This window comes from Drosophila persimilis, unplaced genomic scaffold (genome assembly GCF_003286085.1).
Source record: "Drosophila persimilis strain 14011-0111.01,24,50 unplaced genomic scaffold, DperRS2 tig00000663-arrow-arrow-pilon, whole genome shotgun sequence".
Lineage (NCBI taxonomy): Eukaryota > Metazoa > Arthropoda > Insecta > Diptera > Drosophilidae > Drosophila > Drosophila persimilis.
In genome coordinates, this window is record NW_020825331.1 from 1,331,847 (window position 1) to 1,355,888 (window position 24,042).

General features: G+C 43.2%; 3 protein-coding genes and 1 long non-coding RNA gene across 6 annotated transcripts; 2 read left to right on the forward strand and 2 right to left on the reverse strand.

Moving 5' to 3' along the window:
* The first annotated feature begins 7,604 nt into the window (after positions 1-7,604).
* Positions 7,605-13,036, forward strand: LOC6599421 (probable phospholipid-transporting ATPase IF). Its single transcript, XM_002024435.2, has 10 exons — positions 7,605-8,060; positions 8,466-8,673; positions 8,741-8,866; positions 8,938-9,484; positions 9,554-9,968; positions 10,033-10,841; positions 10,910-11,412; positions 11,487-12,300; positions 12,369-12,695; positions 12,761-13,036. The coding sequence occupies exons 1-10, from the start codon at positions 7,884-7,886 to the stop codon at positions 12,972-12,974; spliced, it is 4,140 nt and encodes a 1,379-aa protein (XP_002024471.1). The 5' UTR covers positions 7,605-7,883; the 3' UTR covers positions 12,975-13,036.
* Positions 13,037-14,239: 1,203 nt separating this feature from the next.
* On the forward strand, positions 14,240-16,955 carry LOC6604640 (TNF receptor-associated factor 3). Of its 2 annotated transcripts, XM_026991326.1 has the most exons (7): positions 14,240-14,319; positions 14,688-14,837; positions 14,898-15,320; positions 15,384-15,532; positions 15,595-15,875; positions 15,932-16,047; positions 16,115-16,955. In XM_026991326.1, exons 1-7 carry the CDS (start codon positions 14,293-14,295, stop codon positions 16,421-16,423), a joined length of 1,455 nt encoding a protein of 484 aa, XP_026847127.1. In that variant the 5' UTR covers positions 14,240-14,292; the 3' UTR covers positions 16,424-16,955. The 2 variants fall into 2 exon arrangements, with proteins under 2 accessions (XP_026847127.1, XP_026847128.1); XM_026991327.1 differs by lacking the exon at positions 14,240-14,319 and having other exon boundaries at positions 14,337-14,837.
* A 43-nt stretch (positions 16,956-16,998) lies between these two features.
* LOC6599419 (annexin B11) lies at positions 16,999-22,766 on the reverse strand. 2 transcript variants are annotated; one of them, XM_002024433.2, is made up of 8 exons: positions 22,692-22,766; positions 20,307-20,364; positions 19,019-19,588; positions 18,486-18,867; positions 18,186-18,415; positions 17,916-18,125; positions 17,777-17,845; positions 16,999-17,713 (listed from the first exon to the last, which is right to left on the reverse strand). In XM_002024433.2, the coding sequence occupies exons 2-8, from the start codon at positions 20,316-20,318 to the stop codon at positions 17,648-17,650; spliced, it is 1,539 nt and encodes a 512-aa protein (XP_002024469.1). In that variant the 5' UTR covers positions 20,319-20,364; positions 22,692-22,766; the 3' UTR covers positions 16,999-17,647. The 2 variants fall into 2 exon arrangements, with proteins under 2 accessions (XP_002024469.1, XP_026847126.1); XM_026991325.1 differs by lacking the exon at positions 19,019-19,588 and having other exon boundaries at positions 17,648-17,713; positions 22,692-22,761.
* A 398-nt stretch (positions 22,767-23,164) lies between these two features.
* Positions 23,165-23,657, reverse strand: LOC113566296. Its single transcript, XR_003409042.1, has 3 exons — positions 23,436-23,657; positions 23,292-23,377; positions 23,165-23,204 (listed from the first exon to the last, which is right to left on the reverse strand). It is a non-coding gene; the product is annotated as an uncharacterized LOC113566296 (long non-coding RNA).
* Positions 23,658-24,042: the final 385 nt, after the last annotated feature.

Consider the following 24,042-nt stretch of genomic DNA (forward strand, 5'->3'; position numbering starts at 1 on the left):
GCTATCTCTCTCTAACACACACGTTTCATGGTCGGCTTTGCCTATCGCAAAAAGTGAGCGCCTAGATCTCAGAGACTATAAGAGCTAGAGCAACCAAATTTGGTATCCACACTCCCGTGATATCGAACCTGCACAAGTGCATTTCAAATTTATTATAACTAGAAGGAGCAAATGATGCTACTCAATTCCTCCCTCTTACACTTTCTCCCTCGTGCAGTGTGCGCCCTCTAATGTAGAGAAGAGAGATAGTCTTTACCTTTAAATGAGTAATAATTAGTTCCATTTGGTATAGATTGATGCCTTATGACAGATAAACTGTATATGATGGTGGTTACCCACGGCTAAAGGCTTATTGGGAAGCTTAACCCATCCTCTGGCCTATACATCATAGTTTAAGATTGACTGATGGATACATGCATAGGTATCTTTCCAATCCATCCAAATCCGTCAGAATCAGATGCTCCAAAGAATTGAGGTAAGACTCCCCCTTCTCGTTTTTTTTTAATATATTCTATTAATTACTTTGTTTTTATGGAACCCATTATCAAAAAGAACCCATTATAAAAATGCATACCCAGACTTCAGGCCTCACACTGCCAGACAATGGTACTGCCCAATTGAAAATCGCGCCCACTAAATCAGTGGAAGTGACTAAGCTGTCTGGAATTGCTCCCATCGATGATGGTGACACACCATTTCCAGTTCGATGTCCTACGACCGGCCTCTAACGAAAGCGAAACCGTCGCCCAGGTACGTGCGAGTGCATATGTACATATAATAATAAAATCATTGAAGAGCTTTGCCTAAAATATCGGGGAAATAGTGTTATCAATATTATATATATGCAATGCATACAATATATGTATGTATGTAAGATATGGTCAGATATTTGTAGTGCATACGAATATCATTTTGAATTTGTTTTATATTTTAACGTTGATATGCTATGACTGTACCGTCAAGTGGCCCATCCGACACTAGCAGAAGGCACGGATCCCAGGCAGGAACGCAGATCACCTCCGGCCCAGCTGAACGTGGGGCGCTACCGCATGACGCGCGACGTGTCAGACTAATATTCGAGGAAAATTATAACTAAACTTACTTAAAGAACTAAGCAAGCATTCAAAATACAAATACAATTACTAATTACGAGAAAGGTACATATGTGAGTATTAGTAATTTAAAAAGAGGAAGGCAATTAGTGATGTATATAATATGGTAGGGAATTATAATCCAAGCATAAGACCCTAAACGGTTCATGCAAGGAACAATCCGATCTATAAAACGGAAGGGACAACGGTATGCATATAGTATATATGTACATCCCAATAAAATCCATTAAGTGTTGAATTCAATGTAGCGATAACCATCAGGCATGTTACTTGTGCAACCCTCTATATTTTCAAATCTAAAAATATTTTCGAAGTACACTATTAAGCCTCTATGTGGCATTCGAGATGTACAACATTCTCACATGCTTACCATACGAATGGGTGCACTCGCACTCGAAATTAATCAAAACATGTGTAAGGCTCCAAGCCAATTTACGACTGATCAATCAAGTTGGGGGCAAGAAAACCCAAATGGCGAATGAATCACGCTGGTCATATGCATGCTCGTAGCATGGTGAGCATGGGTATTTCTGGCCATCAATAGATAGCTTTTCCATTTGTTTATAGTTACCTTTTGACTGGAACAATGTTGTCCGGGAACGTACGGGCAAAGCTGCCAAAGTATTAGCCAAGCAAAATTGTTTAGCCATCGACTGTGCGCCTCAGACACAACAGACGCTATCATCGCGAATGAGTCAAGTCCAGATACAGTTGCTTAAATTTCAGAGTACGAGTATGTGTGTTTGATTCAATGCTACACGATAAGATATTGTTATCAACTTTATCTCTCTTTGGCTAATGTCAAATCGCTGACAGCAGTCCACGAAAGACGGGTTAGGAGAGCATCGAGAGCCTCCAGAGAGAGAGAGAGAGAGAGAGAGCTCCCTCCTGTTTGAGGGCGATCGTTCCTATGGGGTAGTATTTCCGTATATGTACATATGTACTCTTTTTGCTTGTTGCTACAAAAGTATGCTGACCGAGAACTCTCTTTGCGATTTATTTATGAGTGGTAGGCAGCTCCCTGTCCCTGTGCCAAGTATTTGCACGCATTTAACAATATCTATAAGTATTTAAGTCGCCTGGCTGGGTATGGGTATGGGTTCTACGTCGTATACTATATGCATGGGGCAGGCAGGCGCACATACAAATGTTTATATATCATTGTTAGTTGTATCGCTATCAACGGTTCTTCGACAGTTTGCCGATAGATCAGTTTGCGCATGGAAGGCTTCCCTTTCCAGTGAACCGTGTATATAACAGGAAAACACATATATCCCCTCACCGTATTGTACATATCTGAACAATAAAATTCAATATATTTTTCTTGTTCGAATAAGCACTCGTTCAGTTAGGACCTCGGGCGCAGTCGGTGCGCGGCGGAGAGCACTCAAAAAACCTATATTTAATCACAAGCAAAATGGTATGTGTTCACCCGAGGATCAGATAGCCCTAAGTCCTAAGCACCTAAGCCAAACCGTTGAAACACCCTCCCATTATCAATGTAATAATCGCAATAGTAATATTATTTTGAAGTGAAATGAAATCCACATGGTATTCGGACTATATTGTGTATAGTTTTTTTTCATTGATTAAAAGTTTTAATTGAATATAATATACCCAAAAAGGAATTACAGCCTATCAAGACATAAATATGCGAAGTCTTTCAATCTGAAATATATGTATTACAGAAATATAAGGACTATTTATATCATATCCTGGAAACGACTAGCTTTAAGATTAGATTAAGTGGATATGTATACATATGTAGAAATCAAAGTTTACAGATTGAGACATTATTTATACGAGTATGCCTTCTCATCGAACCAATAAGAGTATTTGAAACTTCGGCAACGAACAAAAAAAGATTAGCAATTTCTACTCGTTAGAAGTTTGTTTTACTCCATAACCCAAGCAAGTATAATAATTGTGAAATGCAATGTTGTAAAACTGAGGGCTATAGCCCCGCCAGATATCCATCTGATATCGAAGCAATGTTTATGGATTGCGATATGACGACTCTGTAAGGCGGAGGCAGAGCTAAAAAGTTCCTCAATCATGGTGACGAAAGGATAGAGATATCACTTGAAATCATACCAGCTACGAGTACCAGTACTAGTACAGTGAAGTACCAGTGCGGCTCCCCTTTTGATGGGACTCGCTCTCTGATTAGTCAGCTGAGGTGAGGGCACTTAGATATTGTTATAGTAATCTTATCAGTTCCCGTTTTTTGGCAGTATGTGTTTAGATATGGGCAGGTCTCGCCTCAAGAGAGCGCCGTGCGACTCCGAGTGCGAGTGCGAGGCCTCAAAAGAGAAACACTCCGACTACGGGCCACGGGCAATAGCGGATTACACCCGTACTCGTAGTGCTCCCAAAGTTCTCTTGCACGGATGTAAGTTGAAGGAATTGGGCTCTCTCGTTGGGACTATCTATCGGTTTGGTTCTCGTGATCGTTTACAACCTTACAATTCGATTGAATGTTGGTCTTTGAAGGTTCTATTTTTTTTTGTGTGTCGATGGTTATTATTATTAATTGTTTCTGTGCTTTTGGTGGAAGTAGAAACGAACCTGTAAAGTCATGCCATCGCGTCAGATAAGCAAGGTGTAACCTATAAAGATAACGTCTGTGCACTTTGATGACGTCTCTTTGCCCGCAAATGATTGGCACTCGAGCCTGATTCGAATACGGAACTCAGTGCTACTCTTATACATGTGCACATGTACCGTTTGTGGAACCAACTCTCAATGCAACATATACCATAGTACCACCGATGCCTAGATGGCACAAAAACAGTCGTCTCCGTTCAGATAAGATTGGTTTATCTCTGGCAAAGAGTGTGCGAGCTTCGGCTTTTGCCGGTGGCCAATCCTTAGCTCAACCCATTGGACAACACATACAGGGAGAGATTGGGTGCCTATTGGTTTCCCAGTAAGGTATATTGTATATTCCCGATAAGCAATACGACCAATTCCAGTTAAACGAAGCCTTTGCCGGAGAGATACAGAAATCGGTCAGTAGTAGTTATGCTATTGTTTCGCGTCGGTGCCGTGCCACACTGTCCCCCAAAACGTAAATATATATAAATATATTATTTGTATAAAAGAAACGGAAACTAATCGTGTACTCGTACCGCATTCTCCTACCGGATAAGTGGATCAAAGTCAAGATGGACAAGATATTCGAAAAATTTCTGCACAAAAGGGTGAGTTTGGAGTCGAAAATTTCGATTGGGTAACCTAAGAGCAAGCCGTGTCGTGCTTATTTCCGGAGTATTAGATCATACCAACATACAGCCATCTATTTTTTCTTTATGCCCGATAATCAAAAAGAGTATGGGGAATATTAGATTTGTGCGGAAAATGGATGTGTGTCACGCCCAGAAGGAAGCGTTTCCGACCCCATAAAGTTTATATATTCTTGATTAGCATCAATAGACGAGTCGATAACGCCATGTTCCGTCCGTCTTGTTTGATGCCTAGTTCTCAGAGCCTATCAGAGCTATAGCAACGAACTTTTGTATTCTGACTACTGTGATATCACACTATATCAAGTTTGCCCCGCTCTCTTCCACCCCCACAAAGAAGCAAAATCTGTGGCATTCACAATTTTGGAGAAATTGAAGAAACCAGAAACCCAAAAACGCAGAAATATAGAAAATAATCATATCTTCCAGACTGCAGAATCTGGTTCATATCGGATCATTATAATAGACAGACGGAATAAATGAAATTTCGGTTTCTACGTAGCGTGGCCCCGCCGCTCACTCATTTTCTGTCCCTCTCTCTCACACACTCTTTGTCGTTCATTATGTGCGCCCTCTGGCGGAGTACCGGCCCTAGCTGCTACTCACAACGTTCCCCCTCGATATTATTTGTGATTGGGTTATCTGTCTAGCAATTTACGAGTAGATACTTCCGAGGAAAACAGCTTTAAACTTAAGATGTACTCAAGTGGCGATATAAGTAGATACTCTCGTAACAAAAAACTGTAAGCAGAATTGATCCTGACTGCCCTGAATCGCGATATATATGTATACGGATTGACTTCCAAGATAAGAAATGAACGGCAATACCAATAATAGAATAATCTATAAATTAGCGACATTTCAAGAAGTCTTTGGAACTGTATCTATGTATACGATTCTCCAATATTTTCCAAAACCATCATTCAGTGCACCAGTATGGATACATATGCCAGAAATCAGTGTACTACATAGATCAGAATAGTTGCAGTAAGAACTAAGGAAAGCGAAAGGAAAGACACAAGTTTTGTGGGATATTCTCTGCATGTATGGCCGAACAGGTATGACAGGTATCCAAAGTCGTCATCACACCTGCTCTCTTTCGAGGACCATCCGCGCACTCTGGCGGAGCACCGGCCCTAGCTGTTACTCACAACGTTCCCCCTCGATATTATTTGTGATTGGGTTATCTGTCTAGCAATTTACAAGTAGATACTTCCGAGGAAAACAGCTTTAAACTTAAGATGTACTTAAGTGGCGATATAAGTAAATACTCTCGTAACAAAAAACTGTAAGCAGAATTGATCCTGACTGCCCTGAATCGCGATATATATGTATACGGATTGACTTCCATGATAAGAAATGAACGGCAATACCAATAATAGAATAATCTATAAATTAGCGACATTTCAAGAAGTCTTTGGAACTGTATCTATGTATACGATTCTCCAATATTTTCCAAAACCATCATTCAGTGCACCAGTATGGATACATATGCCAGAAATCAGTGTACTACATAGATCAGAATAGTTGCAGTAAGAACTAAGGAAAGCGAAAGGAAAGACACAAGTTTTGTAGGATATTCTCTGCATGTATGGCCGAACCTGTATGAACCTGTCATACCTGTAGGTATCCAAAGTCGTCACCACACCTGCTCTCTTTCGAGGACCATCCGTTTGTCGTAGTGATGCAAACGTGCACTTCCTAGCGCTTGTCTCTCTGAGCGCCGAGAGGGAGTGGATGGTCCTCCCCATAGTGGATGACATCACCTTATTACTAAGTTCGCCTTGGGTATATCGAATCTGAAATGGATACGAAGAGTTCCGAACAGACATGAAGCCCGAGCCCGGCTGCATGTGCACGTGTGTGAAGCATACAGAACGTCAATATCTATTCAGATATCAACTGACATTTGAATGCTGCTTGACACTGCTTGCTGCCGAGGGTACACAAAGTACACAAGACACAAAAGCTTCACGTGCACCTGATGTATCGTTTATAGCAATCTTAAGAATTTCGTATTGTATTCGCTGACCCTTGGCCCAATAAGACCGTATTTAAAATCGAAGTTTAACCGTTGGGAACGCTCTAAGACTATGAAAGAAACCCGAACAATTCCTTCAGTCAGAATTATCAAATACCGATTGCAAGTACTGCGGTCACAAAGTTTGGAAGAATGAAAGAACACTGAAATTTTCGGATCCAACACAGGCAAAAGCTGAGACGTAAATTGTTACATACCGAAGTAAATACCAAATGCTACCGAATCGATAAGGTTGGGTATCCATACTCTGGCCGACCGAGGTTGAAGATCATACTTAAATGTCTCTTAATATCTGCACATGGGACTTTTATAATTTTTAGGAACAAAACGATATGCCCCCAGCATCACAGTGCAAACGCAATTACCGGGTTCAATAGAACCCAAGAACCCAAACAAATTCACCGATGAAGCTCAAGGAACATAAATTTTCATGTGATTTATTTTATTTGACTGGAACGTCATCATTGATGCACTTTGAACCCGCCCCATCAACTACAATATGTGTGAGCAATTACTGGTGTATACTCGTAGACATTGGAATACGAATAGATGGCAAAACTTCGACTGACGTAGCGACGTCAATAAGTTTGAAGCGTTCTATTGGTTCCGCCAGCTGTGCGTCCCAAAGCTGAGAATATACTCGTGTGGGGCTGAGAAACGACCTGAAGCTGTGAAAGGGAGTGGGAATGGGAATGGGAATGGAAATGCAGATCCAATTCTCAGTATGAGAACGGCTTTTAAGTGGCGCACAACATCACATCATCACGCGGCGGGCATCTCGCGAGTGCGCGCTATGTGCTATACTATACCTACCTCCTGTTATTTGTCGTTGTCGGAAATAAATACCATAATATCGATCGGGACTTTACATTAAAGGATACTACTGGTCTATAAGGATTAAGCCCCTGAACATCTGTAGAGTGTTTAATCGCGGAGTTTCCATTCCATTACGTGAAACGCGTCTTGTGTGCTCATAGAGTTTGAGTCATGTAAACACGAAAGTCAAATATGTACCACGCACTGATCCGCCACTACAGATCCATAGATATATGTAAATACGAGTATACGTATGTACGAAGTAGAGACATGTGCTACAATGGACGTGGATGTGCATCATAGAACCTTTCAATTGAAGTGTTAAAATTACCCACTTAACATCGTTTTAAGGTTATACACATTTAAATGTGTGTTGAGAAAAAGTCGATAAATGTACATACATACGGTGTATATACGGTGTGTACGCGATTCGGGCGGGAGACCAAATGGAATAACAATAATAACAATAGCCATATCCCCTACAAAACAATAGCAACAGCCAGGTGTTTGTTTGGATACACATTAACAACAACAACAACAACAACAGAACAAACGAAATCCCGCAAAAATTCCCATTACAACAGGGAACATCCCAGATCCCAGAGAATGATCTTGCACGCGAACAGCCACCAAATGCCCGTTGCTCCAAGCTCCAGATGTTGTTAGACAATGAATTTCTTCGGCCATGAGCAATTAAGCGGATTTCGACGCATCGATCGCATTGGCTCCTATCCACAAACGCCGTCGGGCGGAGTCTGGCCGATAGATCGGGAAACCTACAACTGGAATCATCATCATCACTATCACTATCATCTGAAGGAGACATTCCAATGGCACAGGCGTAAGGTGCGTGTGTGCCGAACTTTCTTAAACGAAACTATGTATGTATGTATATATAGAGCTATGCGACACATAGGAAGAGCTACATATATGTACATATATATGTATATATTTATTAACCCTATTAACCTTTACCCAAACATATTCATATTGATAGTTGGAAAAAAGATTCGTCGTCAGTCGGGCATTGCTTTACACCCATGCGAGAGCACATGTACTACTACCTACTTTAGAAAGATATTCTTTAAGTACACATAGCCGTAGAAAATGAAGATGATTCACAGCTCGACAAATAGAACCGATTGATAATACAAAAATTCCTAAGAAAAAGCTTGTTATCGATTTAAGTTTTGTTTAAACGATTTATCGCTTTCTTTATCGCTGTTTCAAGCCTGTCTGTTCTTTTCACAGGGCTCCAGAGTTAGTACAATAAATGATTGGCTTCAAATACAAATTGGCGGGCCCGATTTGGGCAAAAAGAAGAAGCCATCCAATCAAAATCGCATCAAATCAACAAAATATACATTGATCACATTTCTGCCACAAAATCTGTTGGAACAGTTTCGACGCATTGCCAATTTCTACTTCCTGGTGATGACAATAATATCTCTTTTAATTGGTAAATATTCACCCCAATACATAGGTATCTGCCAGGTTATATTCCTCGATTGGTTTTTCTTTTGTAGATAGTCCTGTGTCGCCGATGACCTCACTGCTGCCCTTGGTATTCGTGATTGCCGTCACTGCCGCCAAGCAGGGCTATGAAGATATTCTACGGTTTAGAACAGATAACGTGGTGAATGCCTCACCAGGTGCGTACCCATTCTACCTATAACTGAAAGGGCCCCTCTAATATACATATATACTAACCATATATGTTTAGTGACGATTATCAGGGATGGTGTAGAGGCTATAATCAAATCTCAAGATGTGGCGCCCGGTGACCTGGTGGTGGTGGAAAAGGACTGCGATGTCCCGTGCGATTTGGTGCTGTTGCGCACAACAGATCCGCATGGCAAGTGCTTCATAACCACCGCCAATCTGGATGGGGAATCGAATCTGAAGACCCTGATGGTGCCCCGGGAGCTGCCCACCGTCGATCTGCAGGATATGCACAAGCTGGGCATGATCGAGTGCGAGAACCCCACCACCGATCTGTACAGCTTTAATGGCAAAATCGAGCTGAAGGGCGGCGAGGGGCGTGTGCTGCCTTTGTCCGCCGAGAATGTCCTGCTGCGCGGGTCCCGTGTTAAGAACACAGAGTGTGTGATTGGCTGTGCCGTCTACACGGGCATGATCACCAAGCTGCAGCTCAACAGCCGGCTCACACGGAACAAGAACTCCTCCAGCGAGACGTACATCAATCGATTCCTGATTGTCATTCTGGTGACCCTGATAGCCATAGTCACGCTGCTGTACTTCCTGAAACGGTGAGCATCCACACATTTCATACCCCCTTTTGTATTTATGTATATCTTTCCATCTTCCCATCTATGCAGCTACAATGAGCTGTTTGTGATACCAAAGCTTACCTATCTGGGGGATGCCACAGACAGTTACAGCGTGAAGCAGTTCTTGCAGGACTACCTGTCGTTTCTGATCCTGTTCAACTACCTGATACCCATCTCGCTGTATGTCACCATTGAGCTGCAGCGCGTTATCGGTGGCTTCTTCATGGAGTGGGACATGGAGCTGTACGAGAACGATACCGATCAGCAGTGTGTCGTAAACACCTCGAACCTCAACGAGGAGCTCGGCCAGATCAACATACTCTTCTCGGACAAGACGGGCACTCTGACCAAGAACGAGATGAACTTCCAGCAGTGCTCGATAGCGGGTCGAAAGTTTCACTTTAAGAAGACGCGTCTGGAGGAAGAGGAGACCCATGCCCTGCTGGACATAAACAAATTCAATGCAAGTCCCGATCTGAACACCCTTTCAATGTATATTTTAACCACCAGATAAATGTGTTCTTTAGGTGGACCAGCGCGTATTCTTCCAGGCCTTGACCATATGCCACACTGTCCAGGTGGCCGCTGGCTCTCTGGAGGAGGCCGACGCCAGCAGCAGCACCACCACCAAGAAAGAGCCTGCGGTCACGGCCAACAAGTCGGGACCACCTGAAATGTACTCAATATCGGACATCACCGAGGAGAGCCACAATTCTAGTCAACAGAGCGAGCTCAATGTGAGCCACAACATCGAGAATTCGGTGTCTGCCCATCCGAATGGAGCAGCTGCCGCCACCACCACGACCTCCTCCTCCTCCGATGTGAATCCCCTGCTGGTCTCCGACGACAGCTACAGCGGGGAGCGGCGCAAGCGGCCGCAGGTTGTGAAGCGCAGTCCCAACTTTGCCCGTCCCGCCAATCGGGTGCACATCGCCCCCACCAGCGACACACAGATCAATCAGACTGAGCTGAATGGGGGCGGCTCCTCCTCCAATGGCAATGGAGCTGCTGGCGTCCAGCAGCCCATCCATTCGCCAAGCCTTCGTCCAATTTCACTGCAATTCCAACGCTCTACCTCAGAGAGAGACCTCCCGCACTTTGGCGAGGCCCAAAATGGTGCGGCTCTCGGCCACCGCCGGGCCCATTCCTACGGGGCTCCCAATGCCTATTTTTCCAATCCGATTGGCAGCATCACGCCGTCCACCAGCGCCATCTTTCGCTCCCCCAGCACCCATTCGCGAGAGTCGTATGCGGCACCGACCTTCACGCGTCAGCCGACCATTCTGGTGCGTGCCGAATCGCAGCGGAGGAAGAACGAGATACGTGATTTTATATTGTAAGTACTTAAACATTCTCAACATCCATATGATCTCCCCATTTGAATTGCACTCCTTTCCGTTCAAGCACCCTCGACTACCAGGCCTCGAGTCCCGATGAAAAGGCCCTGGTGGAAGCCTGTGCCAATCTGGGCCTGGTCTACACCGGCGACGATGACGAAATACTCAGCGTGCGCATTGTCCCGCCGCATATGGACTACAAGCGTCCCTTCACCATTGGCAAACCGAAGGAGGAGAAGTTCCATCGCCTGCATGTCCTCGAATTCACGTCGGATCGCAAGCGCATGAGTGTCATAGTGCGCGATGCGGAGGGCAAGAAGTGGATCTACACCAAGGGAGCCGAGAGCTACGTGTTCCCGCTGTGTGCCAACAGTTCTGCGGACTTGGTGACCAAAACGGATCATCATATCAGCGACTTTGCACGGCTGGGCTTGCGCACACTGGCCATTGCACGCAGGATGATTGGGGAGGAGGAGTATAGGGACTTCCTACAGGAGCTGGCACAGGCCAATAGTTCACTCGAAAACCGAAAGCAGCTCAGCGAAGAGTGCTACTCGAAGATTGAAAGCAGTAAGTGAAACAATCAAATCAGTCATGAATTAGACAGAGAAAGGGCCAACGATATATCTGCAACTTCTTTATAGATCTCGATCTGCTCGGAGCAACGGCTGTGGAGGATGCTCTTCAGGATGATGTGGCCGATACGCTGGTCTCCCTGCAAGCGGCTGGCATTAAAATCTGGGTACTTACCGGCGACAAAGTGGAGACAGCCCTGAACATAGCCCTAGCCTGTGGCCACATACCGCCCGATGCGAAAAAGTACTTTATCATCGAGTGCAAGAACCGCGAGGATATGCTGCTGCACTTGAATGCCCTGGATCGTGAGGTCATCTTTGGCATTGGCCAGGAGTGTGCCCTGCTGATCGACGGCAAAAGTCTGGCCGTGGCCCTGTCCGAGGTGGCCAAAGAATTCCGGGACGTGGCCGTCAAGTGCACGGCCGTGCTGTGCTGTCGCCTCAGTCCGCTGCAGAAGAGCGAGGTGGTGGCATTGATCAAGACATCGAATGAGAACTACAACACGGCCTCCATCGGGGATGGGGCCAACGACGTGTCCATGATCCAGGAGGCACATGTGGGCATCGGCATTATGGGCCGTGAGGGCAGGCAGGCGGCACGATGTGCGGACTTTGCCTTTGCCAAGTTCTGTATGCTGAAACGGTTGCTCCTGGTCCACGGACACTACCACAGTGTACGGCTGTCATTGCTGGTGCTCTACTTTTTCTACAAGAACATCGTGTTCATGGGGATTATGTTTCTGTTCCAATTCCATACACTCTTTTCATCGTCTTCTGTCTACGACTCACTCTTTCTGACCCTGTACAATGTGATCTACACATCGCTGCCCATTCTGTTCATTGCCATCACCGAGAAGCCCTATACCGAAGAGAAGCTGATGAGGTGAGACAATCAGACAACCAGAATCAGAAGGAATCAACCATATGTAATCCCTTAATCTATTTATACAGAACTCCACAGTTGTATAAGAAGAACACGGACAACAAGCAGCTCCATTGGCCCTACTTCCTGATGTGGGTGCTCTTTGCCATGTACCATGCGGTCATCATATTCTACTTTGCCTTCTGCATGTTCTCCTTCAACAATGTGATCCTGAGCGTTGGCCAGACAGCGGCCTTCTCCTGCTTTGGCACACTACTCATCTGGGGCGTGGTGATCGTGGTTAACCTCAAGCTCTGGCTGGAGTCGATGTATCTGTCGTATTGGTACATCTTTACGCTGGTTATCTCCATACTGGGCTTTATGGTCACAACGGTTATCTACAATGTTATCAATCTGTAAGTGCTTCTTCTATACCACATCCCCCATCCACCGCTCTAGCCTTGCTTCTTGTTTATTTCAGGGACTACGACACCGACATATACTGGGCCTACAATAATCTGTTGGCCTCCCTGCCAGTCTGGCTGTGGGTCTTACTCGTTTCTGTGGCCTGCCTGGTCCCGGACTTTACCATCCGTATGCTCCAGCGTGGCCTCAACATCAAGCACTTCAGCATCTTTCCCGGCAAACAGCGAAAGCTGAAGCTGCGCGAAAAGTTCGAGTCCACCTACCTGTAGATCCACCCTAGGCCATAGTTGTTTTTTTTTATACTGATTATTAATTTATTTTCCCCCTTATGTGTACATATATTTTTATTTCTAAGACGAAAAAAAACTATTGTTTTGTTGAAAAATCGAAGTGCTGTGTCTTTCTTCATATTTATCTCACGAAGAACATACGCGACCCTGATCTCGCGCACTAGTAAAATTCTTTGCGCATGCTAGATACAATAGTATCTACTATCTACTATCTACTATCTGTGTGTGTGTGTGTGGAACCACATCGAGTTAGGGGGGCGTACTAGAAACTAATTTACTCTACTCTCTATTGTAAATATCGGAATACAGAGGCAGATTGCGCTACAGTTGGGCGGCATTGCGGTTCTCTTATGAATGGGTATAGGAAAGGCACTAGATTGGGATTTATATCCGATAAGAGATATATATACCAGAAGATATATCAAGCCAAAGTTGAGGTTTTTTTTTGTACCAATTTTTACAAAATATATTTTGGATGGTAAGGTGTTATTTTTTAATCATGCAAATTTTCCAAAATTACATTCTATATGTTTTTATGCCAGACCGAAGGATTTCTTCACATTTATCGATGGCGTATCCAATGTATGTATCTTTGGCAGTATTTCCTTCTGTATTATTCTCATTGTTAAAAGAGTTCTCCAGTAGCAGTCATCTAATAGCTAGAATATGGATTACCAGATGGATTCTTACAGGTTTTAACCTGTAAGATAATAGTAGACTATTGTATGCAGAAAATGCCTTGCTGTAGAACTCATAGAACTCACTTTTGATGATGGAACAGCATAAATGTAGGTATATACATATATTTATATTTGTTTACTTTCATTTCCACACATTATCTGTAATTATTTGCACTGGATTTTGCCAACTATTTTCGTTGCTGACGACTCCCAGTCCCAGTCCGATGCCAGTCCCTGCCTGAGTCATATACAGGGGGCATTGCAAAGCCCTGCCTTCGGCGCAGGGGTAGGGGCACCTGTCAGGTCGGTGCGACCTCTCACGTTCATCGAGCAACGCTTTATGTTATCTTTGAGGGGGTGATGTTGGTGCTGGCGTCGTTCTCATTCGCATTTCGCTGAGGCAATACCGAAACTTTTGATTGTGAAGCCATTTTCATTGATAATGATATCTCTCGCAGACGTACGGCACACACACATATGGGTACAGGTAGCCTACAGGTGCGACGGCGAAGATACAGGCCATACAAACGTACATGGGGCACGGCATTCATTCGCGGCAATATGTTGGCCGATGGAGAACGTTACTAGAGGACCGACCGATTGGCTAGCAGCGTTTTATGGAGAGCAGGCGAAGAGTTCGCTGGGTTAGTGGTCAATATAATTCGATTGTTTCCCCAAATCAAATGTGCTGTGATGTGTGCTATCAGTGGTACCCCTACCCATACCCCTGCGGCGCAATGGTTGTTGGTATAGATTTCACGGACGCCCTAATGCCTCCACACAAGTGCAAATCTGTATCTGTACCTAGCGGAGTGTAGCTGTGTGTGTTTGTGCTGTGGTGTGGTGTATGACTATGTCAGGAAGAAAATTCATAATCATTTATTTTCAACACGGAATTTAGTTTAGTTTAGGGCGGTTCTCGTAACGCCAGTGCGTTAATGGATCGTTGCATATTATAATAAAGAAAATACTTATTTTTCCACACACCAAACATACTATGTCGCTGAACAAGGCATTGTCGAGGGAAGACCTATCGGACAATCAGACACAGAATCAGATTCAGAGTCAGAATCCGAATCAGCCCAAATCCACGACGATCGTCAAGTATGAAAAGTCCTCGTGTCTGTTCTGTAATGAATGGTTCGACGCCCAGACATTCACAGTGAGTATAACTACTATAATGTCGGATCTGATCGGATGCTGATCAGTGACTGTGTTCCAGGAACATCTGATACACTGCGGCCAGGTGCTAGAGGAGTGCCCGAACAGCTGTCAAGTGTTCATACCGCGCATTCGCATGCGCTCCCACCTGAAGGAGTGTCCCCGATCCAAGAATCTGAACAATCAGCGGCTGAGCGTCAGCATGGATAGGCTGGATCAGCAGCCCGATCATCGGCTGCAGGTCCTCGAGCAGGACATCAGCACCATACGCTCGGTGCTCAACGAGGAGATACGCCAGCGATTGCATCTGATCACCGATGTGGGCAACATACGCAAGCAGAACCAGGTGGTCGAGGACTGGACCCGAGGCACGAACGAGACCCTTGGGGGTCTGCGCCGCCAGATGGAGGAGGAGGCCTCTCAGCGGGCCTATGCAGAGGAGCAGAATCAAATAGACTTTCAATACTGTTGCAATATCACTCAGGTGGGTCCACTTTCACAACTCTGATCGCCTGCCCTTATTGATCGTGTTCTCTCTGGTGTGAAGTCCTTGAAGGAACAAGTCGAGATCAAATTGGATGAGGCGCAGAAGCTGGTGAACCAGCTGTCGATCGATGTGACCTTCCACCAGAACCAGCTGAACGACAACATCCTCAAGCTCGAAGAACTGATCTTTGAGAACGAAAGACTGAATCGGTGAGTGCTGGAAACACATTTGAAAAGGTCTGTTCACATCAAGCTTAAGGGATACTCCTCAGGGATAAGTTCTTTCGGATTGAGGAGTTCCTGCAGCAAATCAATGAGGATATTAAAACCAAACTGGGTACCAGCGACTATGCCACCAATAAGCAGGCGACCCTCGACTATGAGGTAAAGAATGTCAAAAATATTGTGTGCGAGACGGAAGAGCGCTGCGATAAGCTGCAGAATGTGGTGCAGGATCTGGATAGGTCCCTCCACCAGACCATGCAGAACCTGTCCGATCTGGAGAACCAAATGGCCATGCAACAGCGCATCGCCAGTGTTCAGAATATAAGGGGTAGGTCCAGGATCTCCGGGGCATATTCCGAGTGATTGCTAAATAGTTGATTGCAGGTCATCTGATCTTTCGCATCAAGGACTACTCCAAGAAGCTGGACGAGGCCAAGCAGTACGACACCATACTGCACTCCGCCATGTTCTCCAATAAGGCATTTGGCTATGCTCTAAGGGTGCGTCCAAGTCGTATCTTTCCGTTTAAAAAGTATATTTTAATCAATATAATTTCTTTATTCCCAGCTGGATATCTACTTGAACGGCAAGGGCACTTGGAAGGGTCGCAATCTGATTGCCTGCCTGAATGTTCTATCCGGAGAATACGATCCATTGCTGGCCTGGCCCTGTCGCCTGCAGGCCGAGGTCGTGATCCGTGATCAGTGCTCGAATCTGGTGGAGGCCCAGGACTACGTGAAGACGATTTTCGTGCGCAAGAAGAGCGACGACTTCATCCAGAGCAACCAGTACTTTCACATACCCCACAAGGTCATAACCAGTCGGAACTATTTGCGCAACGATTCCATGTTCATTGAGGTTCGGGTCATGAAGTAAAAGGTATTCCATTTCGTTGTGTTACTCGAAAAATCGTTATCTTTTTTTTGCGGCTTTTCGCAAATCGATGAAGGGGGCTTTTTCCAATCAAAAGAAGGCATGTCACGGGCAAATTGGACCTCAACATTCCAAGTTTGATTGCACTTTATTTCTTTTTGTTTTCATTTGGAGATCTGTTACATGGCGTGTAGTTGTAGTGTAGACCAAAATAGCGACACCTATTGGTCAATTATGTTGTGCCTGAGCCACAGTGTAAGTTTACATGTATTCTAGACATAGAAATGTAGAATAATTTTTTTTAAATGGAACTCTAGAAATTTAAGAAAATTCGCCAAATGTGTTGATTTAATGTGTTATTTTTTCGTTTTTTTTTGGTTGCCAATAGATCAGGAATTCAGGTTTAATCAAAAAAATTGAATAGCAGGCCCGAATCAGTGACCATACTTGGGATGGCTGGGGTTTGAAAAGGTATATCTCAACAATCAACAATGATATACTACCATCAAAAAGGAATGTAGGCATATTTTCTTAGCCCAGTAAATAACTCGACACATGCCATTTAATGGAGAAAGAACAACATTTATAATAATTTATTAATTTGAGAGCAAACTGGAGAAAGAGGCCTTAGTCACGTTAAAACCCATTTTCCAAATACAATAAATGTATGGTAGATATATTTATAAAAGTGTAACGATTGAAAATGCATACTATTCTACAATACAAAATTTCGGTGTATGTTTTCGAAAGTTTTTTAAATGCTTCAGCATAGGCAATAGATTTACATTTTGAGGCACAGTTCGATGAAGTAAATCTAATCTATTTTCACTGGGCTCGTAATGGTAGTTTTTTATTGTACAATTTAAAGAATAATAAAATAAAGAATTGTGTGTGTAAGGGTACATCATTTTGCCCTTTGAATGTATGTGTATGTAGGGTGTGGTGAGTGGAGGAGTAGAACCATTCAAATATTTGGCTTTCTTTGCTTGCTTAAAAAATGTTTATAACAAATTACTGAAAATTCAGGTAATATCTGTGAGCACTTAGTGTCTACAAAAAGTTGGTCATCATCAACATTGTCCATCTCCCTGGGCGTGTGTACGTACGTATATATGTAAATTATAATAAAATACATAGGAAAAAGAGAATACATATTCGAATAATTGAACCTTTTTTTTTTTTGCTTTTGATTTGATTTAATTTGAATAATTAATAATAGGAATAAACTTAAGATGAGCGCTGCTCCCCCACCAGAGCGTAAAGGGCATGCTTATAATGGCCAGAAGTGTCGCCCTGCAACAAAAGTAAAATATAAAAGTTAGATGAGAGTCTTAATTTTCATTCATCAGATCATACCTTGATCCAGCTCTTTAGAGACTTGCCATACAGACGCTCAAAGGCCACTTTAATGTCCGACATATCAATCTGAAGGAAAGAGAATAGAGATTTTTTAGACAAAATCCGACAAATGACCAATCTCCGATTGCCTGTATACCTCGCAGCGTGTAATGATGACACGGATCAGCTGGGTGTCGTTGGTGCCGATGCCAGCCATGGCCTTGTGCAAACGTGAGGCAAAGTAGTCGGCCTTGTTGGTCACACAACGGAAAATGGCAATCAGGCCCTCCATAATGTCACCGGAGAACTCCTTCTTGATGGCCTTCTCCAGCGAGTGGCCAGTCATGCCCTCATACTCTTGGAATATCTACAAAGAATAGAACTATTGTGATCCATCCATTCGCGGGGGAAACCATTTGCCACTCACCATCTTCAATTGTGCATAGTTCCTTTGGCACAGGATCATGTTGAACATGCTCTCGTCGGTGCCGACACGTAGCTCGCCCGCTTTCAGCAGCTCCCTGGCATCATCCTTGGCCTGATCGGGATCGATGCGACCGCTCTCGTCGCGTGCCGCTGTGCAGAGCGAGGTGAGCAAACGCTTAAAGTTGCCCGATGTCTCCGACTTCAGCTCGGACTCCAGATGTGCGCCGTACACTTAAAAGATGGGAAGATCCATGGGTGATGTCTTATGTCTGATATATTTTCCAGTGCATTGACAACTTACAGCGTAAGTACTGGTTTTTGATGGTGTATATCTCCATGTTGGATAGCGTGCAGAGGATCTCGATGAGTACCTCTTCGTCCGTGCCAATGCCGGCCATGGCATCGTTCAACTCTGCACAGTAGTAGTCGACAATCGGCTGGAGCAGACCCACGAGCAACTTCTCAAAGTTACCGCTCGTCTCCGACTTGATGTCCTCGATCAGGTCCTTGCCAAAATGGGTCTTGTACTGGCGCTGGATCTCCTGGCGCTGTTCGTTCGTACGCCTGCAGATGATATTGATGAGCGCATTCTCATCCGTGCCGAAGCCCTTCATGGCCTTGCGCAAGTCGTGGGCATCCTTGACGGGATCAAAGCCTTGTGCAGGGAATAGAGTGGGCGTTCCCTGGAAGAGTATGTGTATGCATGAGATTTATTAGAAACAATGACGTCCCAGGATAATGGTTCTATGGATGGCAATGACGTTTCCCAGTGAAGAAAGGGAATGCTGTTTTTGGTGGTGCGTTGGTGGTGGCCCAGCTTGATTGATGACAAACCTCTTTGTGAGCTGTGGGTGACCGATGCGCGTGCCCGTGCCCATGCTCATGCCCATGCCATTGACCCTGCCATTGGCCATGGCCATGACCATGACCATGCCCAGCATCGTATCCAGCTGTCATGGCTGGAGTGAATCCACTGCCAGTGGGATAGGGGGAATTGGTAGCTGGTTGGGCGCCTGGATACGGATACGGAGCAGCCTGAGCCCCCCCATGCAGCTGATGAATGTTATGGCTATGGCTATGGGACGGGGATGGGGAAGGATGCGATTGTGTCATTGGGTACGGATTTGAGTTGGGATTAGGATACGGATTGGAGTTGGGATACGGGTAGGATGCAGATGCGGAGGCGGATGATGCCGGATAGGGTGGATAGCCACCATGCTGACTGGGTGGGTACTGATGGGGTTGATGGGGTTGGTGGTGGCTTGGCTGTGGTGGGTATGGCGGCGTGGAGGAGTATGGTGAATTCTGCTGCATCGGTGGCACCCAACCAGCTCCAAAGGGTGCCGCATTTGGTGGTGGCTCATTAGTAGTAGGTGGATGCGATGAATAAGGCATTCCAGAACCCTATAAAAGTCGAAAATATTCACAATTGATAATTATCTACGAGAAAAGCGCTCACCAAAAACATTTTCAATTTCAGATTAGTTTTGCAGATTTTGTATCTTTTTTCGAAGATGTAATAAATAATTTGGAATAATGAAAGCTTTTCGGTTCACATTCTCTGTGTTGTGGGCTTTAGGCAGAGCAAAAGCAAAATACTATAATATTTCCTGACAGAAGTACAGTCAAGGCACACTCTGAGCGGACAGTCGGACACGTTGATTCAATGTCAAAATTACCCATAAGCGAAAAGATACATTCGTTTCGGAGACGGACCATGGACCATCCATTCACCAAGAGGGTTTTTTTGTAAAGCAGAATGACAAATTGTCAGTCACGTGTAAACGTAGATCAAGTATCATCCACGCTGCCTAATGGATATTTATTATTGAAAAATATTTCTCTATAAACAAATTATATGCAAATTAAATTTATTTCCTGTTTATTTTGTTAAATTGTTTTTCCAAGCAACTCATTAAATATTTTTTACTACCCCAAAAACCAAAGCAGAAATCATAAAGAAATTCACAGGTAAAAATTTGTTTACAGCCTTTGTACAATGTGTTTATAAAGTTTCAAAAATGTAAGATTAACGTGCCAAAAATTGTGGTGTGGTTAAAATAAAGTCATGATGATATTAAAAATAAGTACATAAAATAATAAATGGGATTTTGCTACTTACAAAGGGATACATTATGGGGAGATTTCTAGGTGGTGTTCCTGTGTGTGAGATTCAAGTACTGGAAAAAGGTAAAATATGCAAAAACTCTAGGGTTTAATTTCAACGTTGAAAATATTTAACTAACGGAACAAATAACAATGCAGAATTCGTACAAGTTTTTGTTTTTCCTATTTATACAGTTGTTGTCACTACTACACATACTATACTAAGAATATGCTACATATGTATAATCTAGATATGTATCTATACAGCTTGAAAGTAAAAGAACCTTGTGGCTTTAATGTCTTAATAGTAATGACTGTTAATGGCGGCAATTATTTGATAAAGCCTAGGAAGTGGTTTGATTGTAAATAACAACACCTCCACATAGATAAGGAAACTTGTAGTAGCTGTTAAAAGCAATCGTGTCTTTGGTGGGCATTACTAACTAACAGATAGGCCAAAAAATAACTTAAAAAGATTAAATATGTGTAAGAAGGCTTTGCGGGGATCGAGAGAGCCCATGATGAAGTTACTTAAGGGTAGTGTCGTCCGCTGCAGTGAGGAGCATCCACGCTCTAGTGGCTCTTGGAGAGACAAGCGTTGGAAAGAGAGCAAACGCTTTACGTTCTGCACGCTTGCAAGCATACTGACAAACGGATGGTCCTCGAAAGAGAGCAGATGTGGTGACGACACTACCTAATAAGTAAATTTACCTTGAGCCAGCCGACGCCTGTGAGAGGACTCTCGCCCTTCAGCCTTTACCAGTCATTATCAGTTGTAATCCTTCGTTACACCCAATATCAATTATAATTAAGATAAGAGAACTACTCAAAAAATATCTCTAAAAATTCGCTCAATTTCTCAAGACGATTAAAATATATATGCGACAAAATCTATCATTTTCTACAGTCCTATAGTGATTGATGAATCTGCTAAATTTAATTCACTTGTAGTTTTCCTTTCTTGAAAAACACTTGCGACTATATTTGATTTCATATTGTATATATATGTACAATATATAAAATAATCAGCGGTTTTTATCAAGAGTAACCGAGAAACGAAGGCTATGTGAGTTCGTGGTTTTATTTACTGAATAGCCCATCAAATCAACAATTAATTATGTTTTGTAAGCAAGCACAGCAGACAGAGGGACAGAGAGAGAGAGAGAGAGAGAGGAAGAGAGCAGCCCTCTTATTGTTGTATGCTCATCTAAAAATATATGTAGCATATACTTTGGGCTTACGTCACTCAAAAAATAACGCACATGATTAGTCAGAATTAATCATAATTAACAAACATTCTTCTCGTACTCCAAATCTGTTGCTTTGCTTTGCTTTTCTGTGGAATGACGCATGAGATTTTCCAGTTTGTTGTAAAGTTTCTGGTGAGGGAAGCTTGGGTTTTGGCTGTGATTCCCCTTCCTTTATTAAGATTAACTGAAAAACTTTGTAGATATTCCCAAGCCACAGACCATCCAAGGATGGGATGGGATGAGTCAGGCTTAGTGGCTCTTATTTACGGCTCATGCGTATTGGGTACACGGACACACCTTTCAGACATTTGCTTATTTATTTATGGGAATGCAAACAAATTGCTAAAGTGAAAGTTTTATACAAATGTGTACTGGACACGTGTACGACGAGTATTCGAGAAGAGTATTGTATATTTGAGGGCAGAAATCTACTAAAGTATGTAATATTTGGCTGAAATTTGCATGAGTAATGCATTATCAGAAAGAAAAGTGTTTCATGCCCATGGGGAGGTTGAGGGATCATCTACTATATGAATCATCTTACATTCTGAGCGACTTGCTCAGAACTTTTTCACCCACATCTCGGATAGACAGAGACGGTATGGATATTCGGTAAGTAGACGTCTAGTCAGCGGTATAGAGAGAGAGCTATTATCAAATGGAAATCGCATTGGTACTATCACAACATTTTAAATAGTAATTATATCGTTGCAAGGTCGCAAATCAACAGATGGGTGGACCACAAATGTACACAGATATGGCAGCAAGCAGCAGTCAGCCGCCAGTGCACATGTGTGTGGGTGCATTTGGCGGAGGAAAAGATAAAGACACAAACGAATGCCGCCCTCTCCAAGTCGTCGTACGATATGTCTTTCTTAGTACATATGTATGTATACATACATATGTACATAAATATTTATGCATGGAAGGGGAGGGGGGGATTAGGTGTACACGATCTTTCGAGTTTGTTTAAAACATTTGCAGGCCACTGACTGACTGCTCTCTCTCTCTCTCTCGCTCTATTGGTTTGTAGCACAATTTATATTTTGAAAAAAAACACAAACGAATCCAACCACACAACAACTGAGTTTTACTGGTAGGAAAAAACTGTAACAAATCTGCTATATAAATATGCAAACTTTTTTAATTACTTTAAGTATCTGTATACCCGACGACCGACGCGGCACGTTGCGTGTACTTAATGTGTCGAGACAATATATCTTATCAACCAACTACTTGTTGCCTCAACCACTTCAATAACAATCGATGGTACAATCGACAGTACTATCGATGCTAGGAAAGAGCACTATCGGCACTATCGATTTTTGAAATGCAGACCTGTACTAAACAGCTGACCCAAAGAGGGCAAAGAAAATCGAAATTGAATTTAAATTTGTTTCAAGAATGGTGGCAGTAGCTGGCTGCAGGCAGGACAGGGCAGCGGCGAGCAGCAGGGGGGCCACTGCCCCAACTTCCTTTCAGGTGTGAAGACAGAAGCTCTTCTTAACATTTTGCGTACGGAGTATGTTCTAGCTCTGTTCCAACGCCACTGCCCATTCCGCCCTGTCTTCCAACTCCTCCTCGCTATTCCTATTCCAGAAATATTAACTCAAAACAAAGCATAAACGTTGCAAGGTGTATTTATTGTAAGTAAATTTCGGTAGCTGAAATTAATTAAGAACAAGAGAGTAATCAGTATATTTTCCATATATTCCTGCATATGCTGCTACGCGAGCATTGTCTATACTTACAGACAACATCAGTTCCAAAAGTTCTTAATTTGAAATTAATTTAATAACTGATTTATCCAACGTGTTAAACAAAGTGTGGGATGTTTCTGAAAATAATCAAACAAATTTTAAACTTTTGACGGGAAGAATATGTTTCATACTCACAAATCGGTGCTATCCGTAACCATCGTGTGAGTTATGTAAAAAATAATAACGAAAATTTGTATAATTTTCCTGAGTTTTGAAAACGAAATGAAAAGACTGCACGATCAGTAGCACCTTAAACAGCCACAGAAGTCCAGCATCAGATAGACAGCGGAAAGTTAAAGCGTAAACGAAAATAATAAAAATTCTTTTGCCGAGTCCATTTTACCAAAAATTAACTGAGAAATTTTGAATTTACTTGGAATTTAGAACGATAGAACTAGGAACGATGTTGCCAGTTTGAACTGTCTGAACTGACTGAAAATAATACTGGCTTGGGCTGCCGTATAAATATGAGCATTCAGCAGCCTGCTTTGTTCACAAAAATGTTAGTTGTTAGGCTGTTTTCAAATTAAATGAAATCTTTATAAATTTCTTAAGCGATAGACATTTGAATTTAAAACCTCGATACAAACAGCCAGTTGCAATCCTCTATGCAACAGCTGACCCAAGGCGTATTTATAACAAGGTGAACCGTGAAACCAAAGGAAATCTTTCGCCCGTTTCTAATTACAAACTATCCAATTTTAAAGCCCCCATATTTTAGGGCGGTCGGATTCTTCCCGTT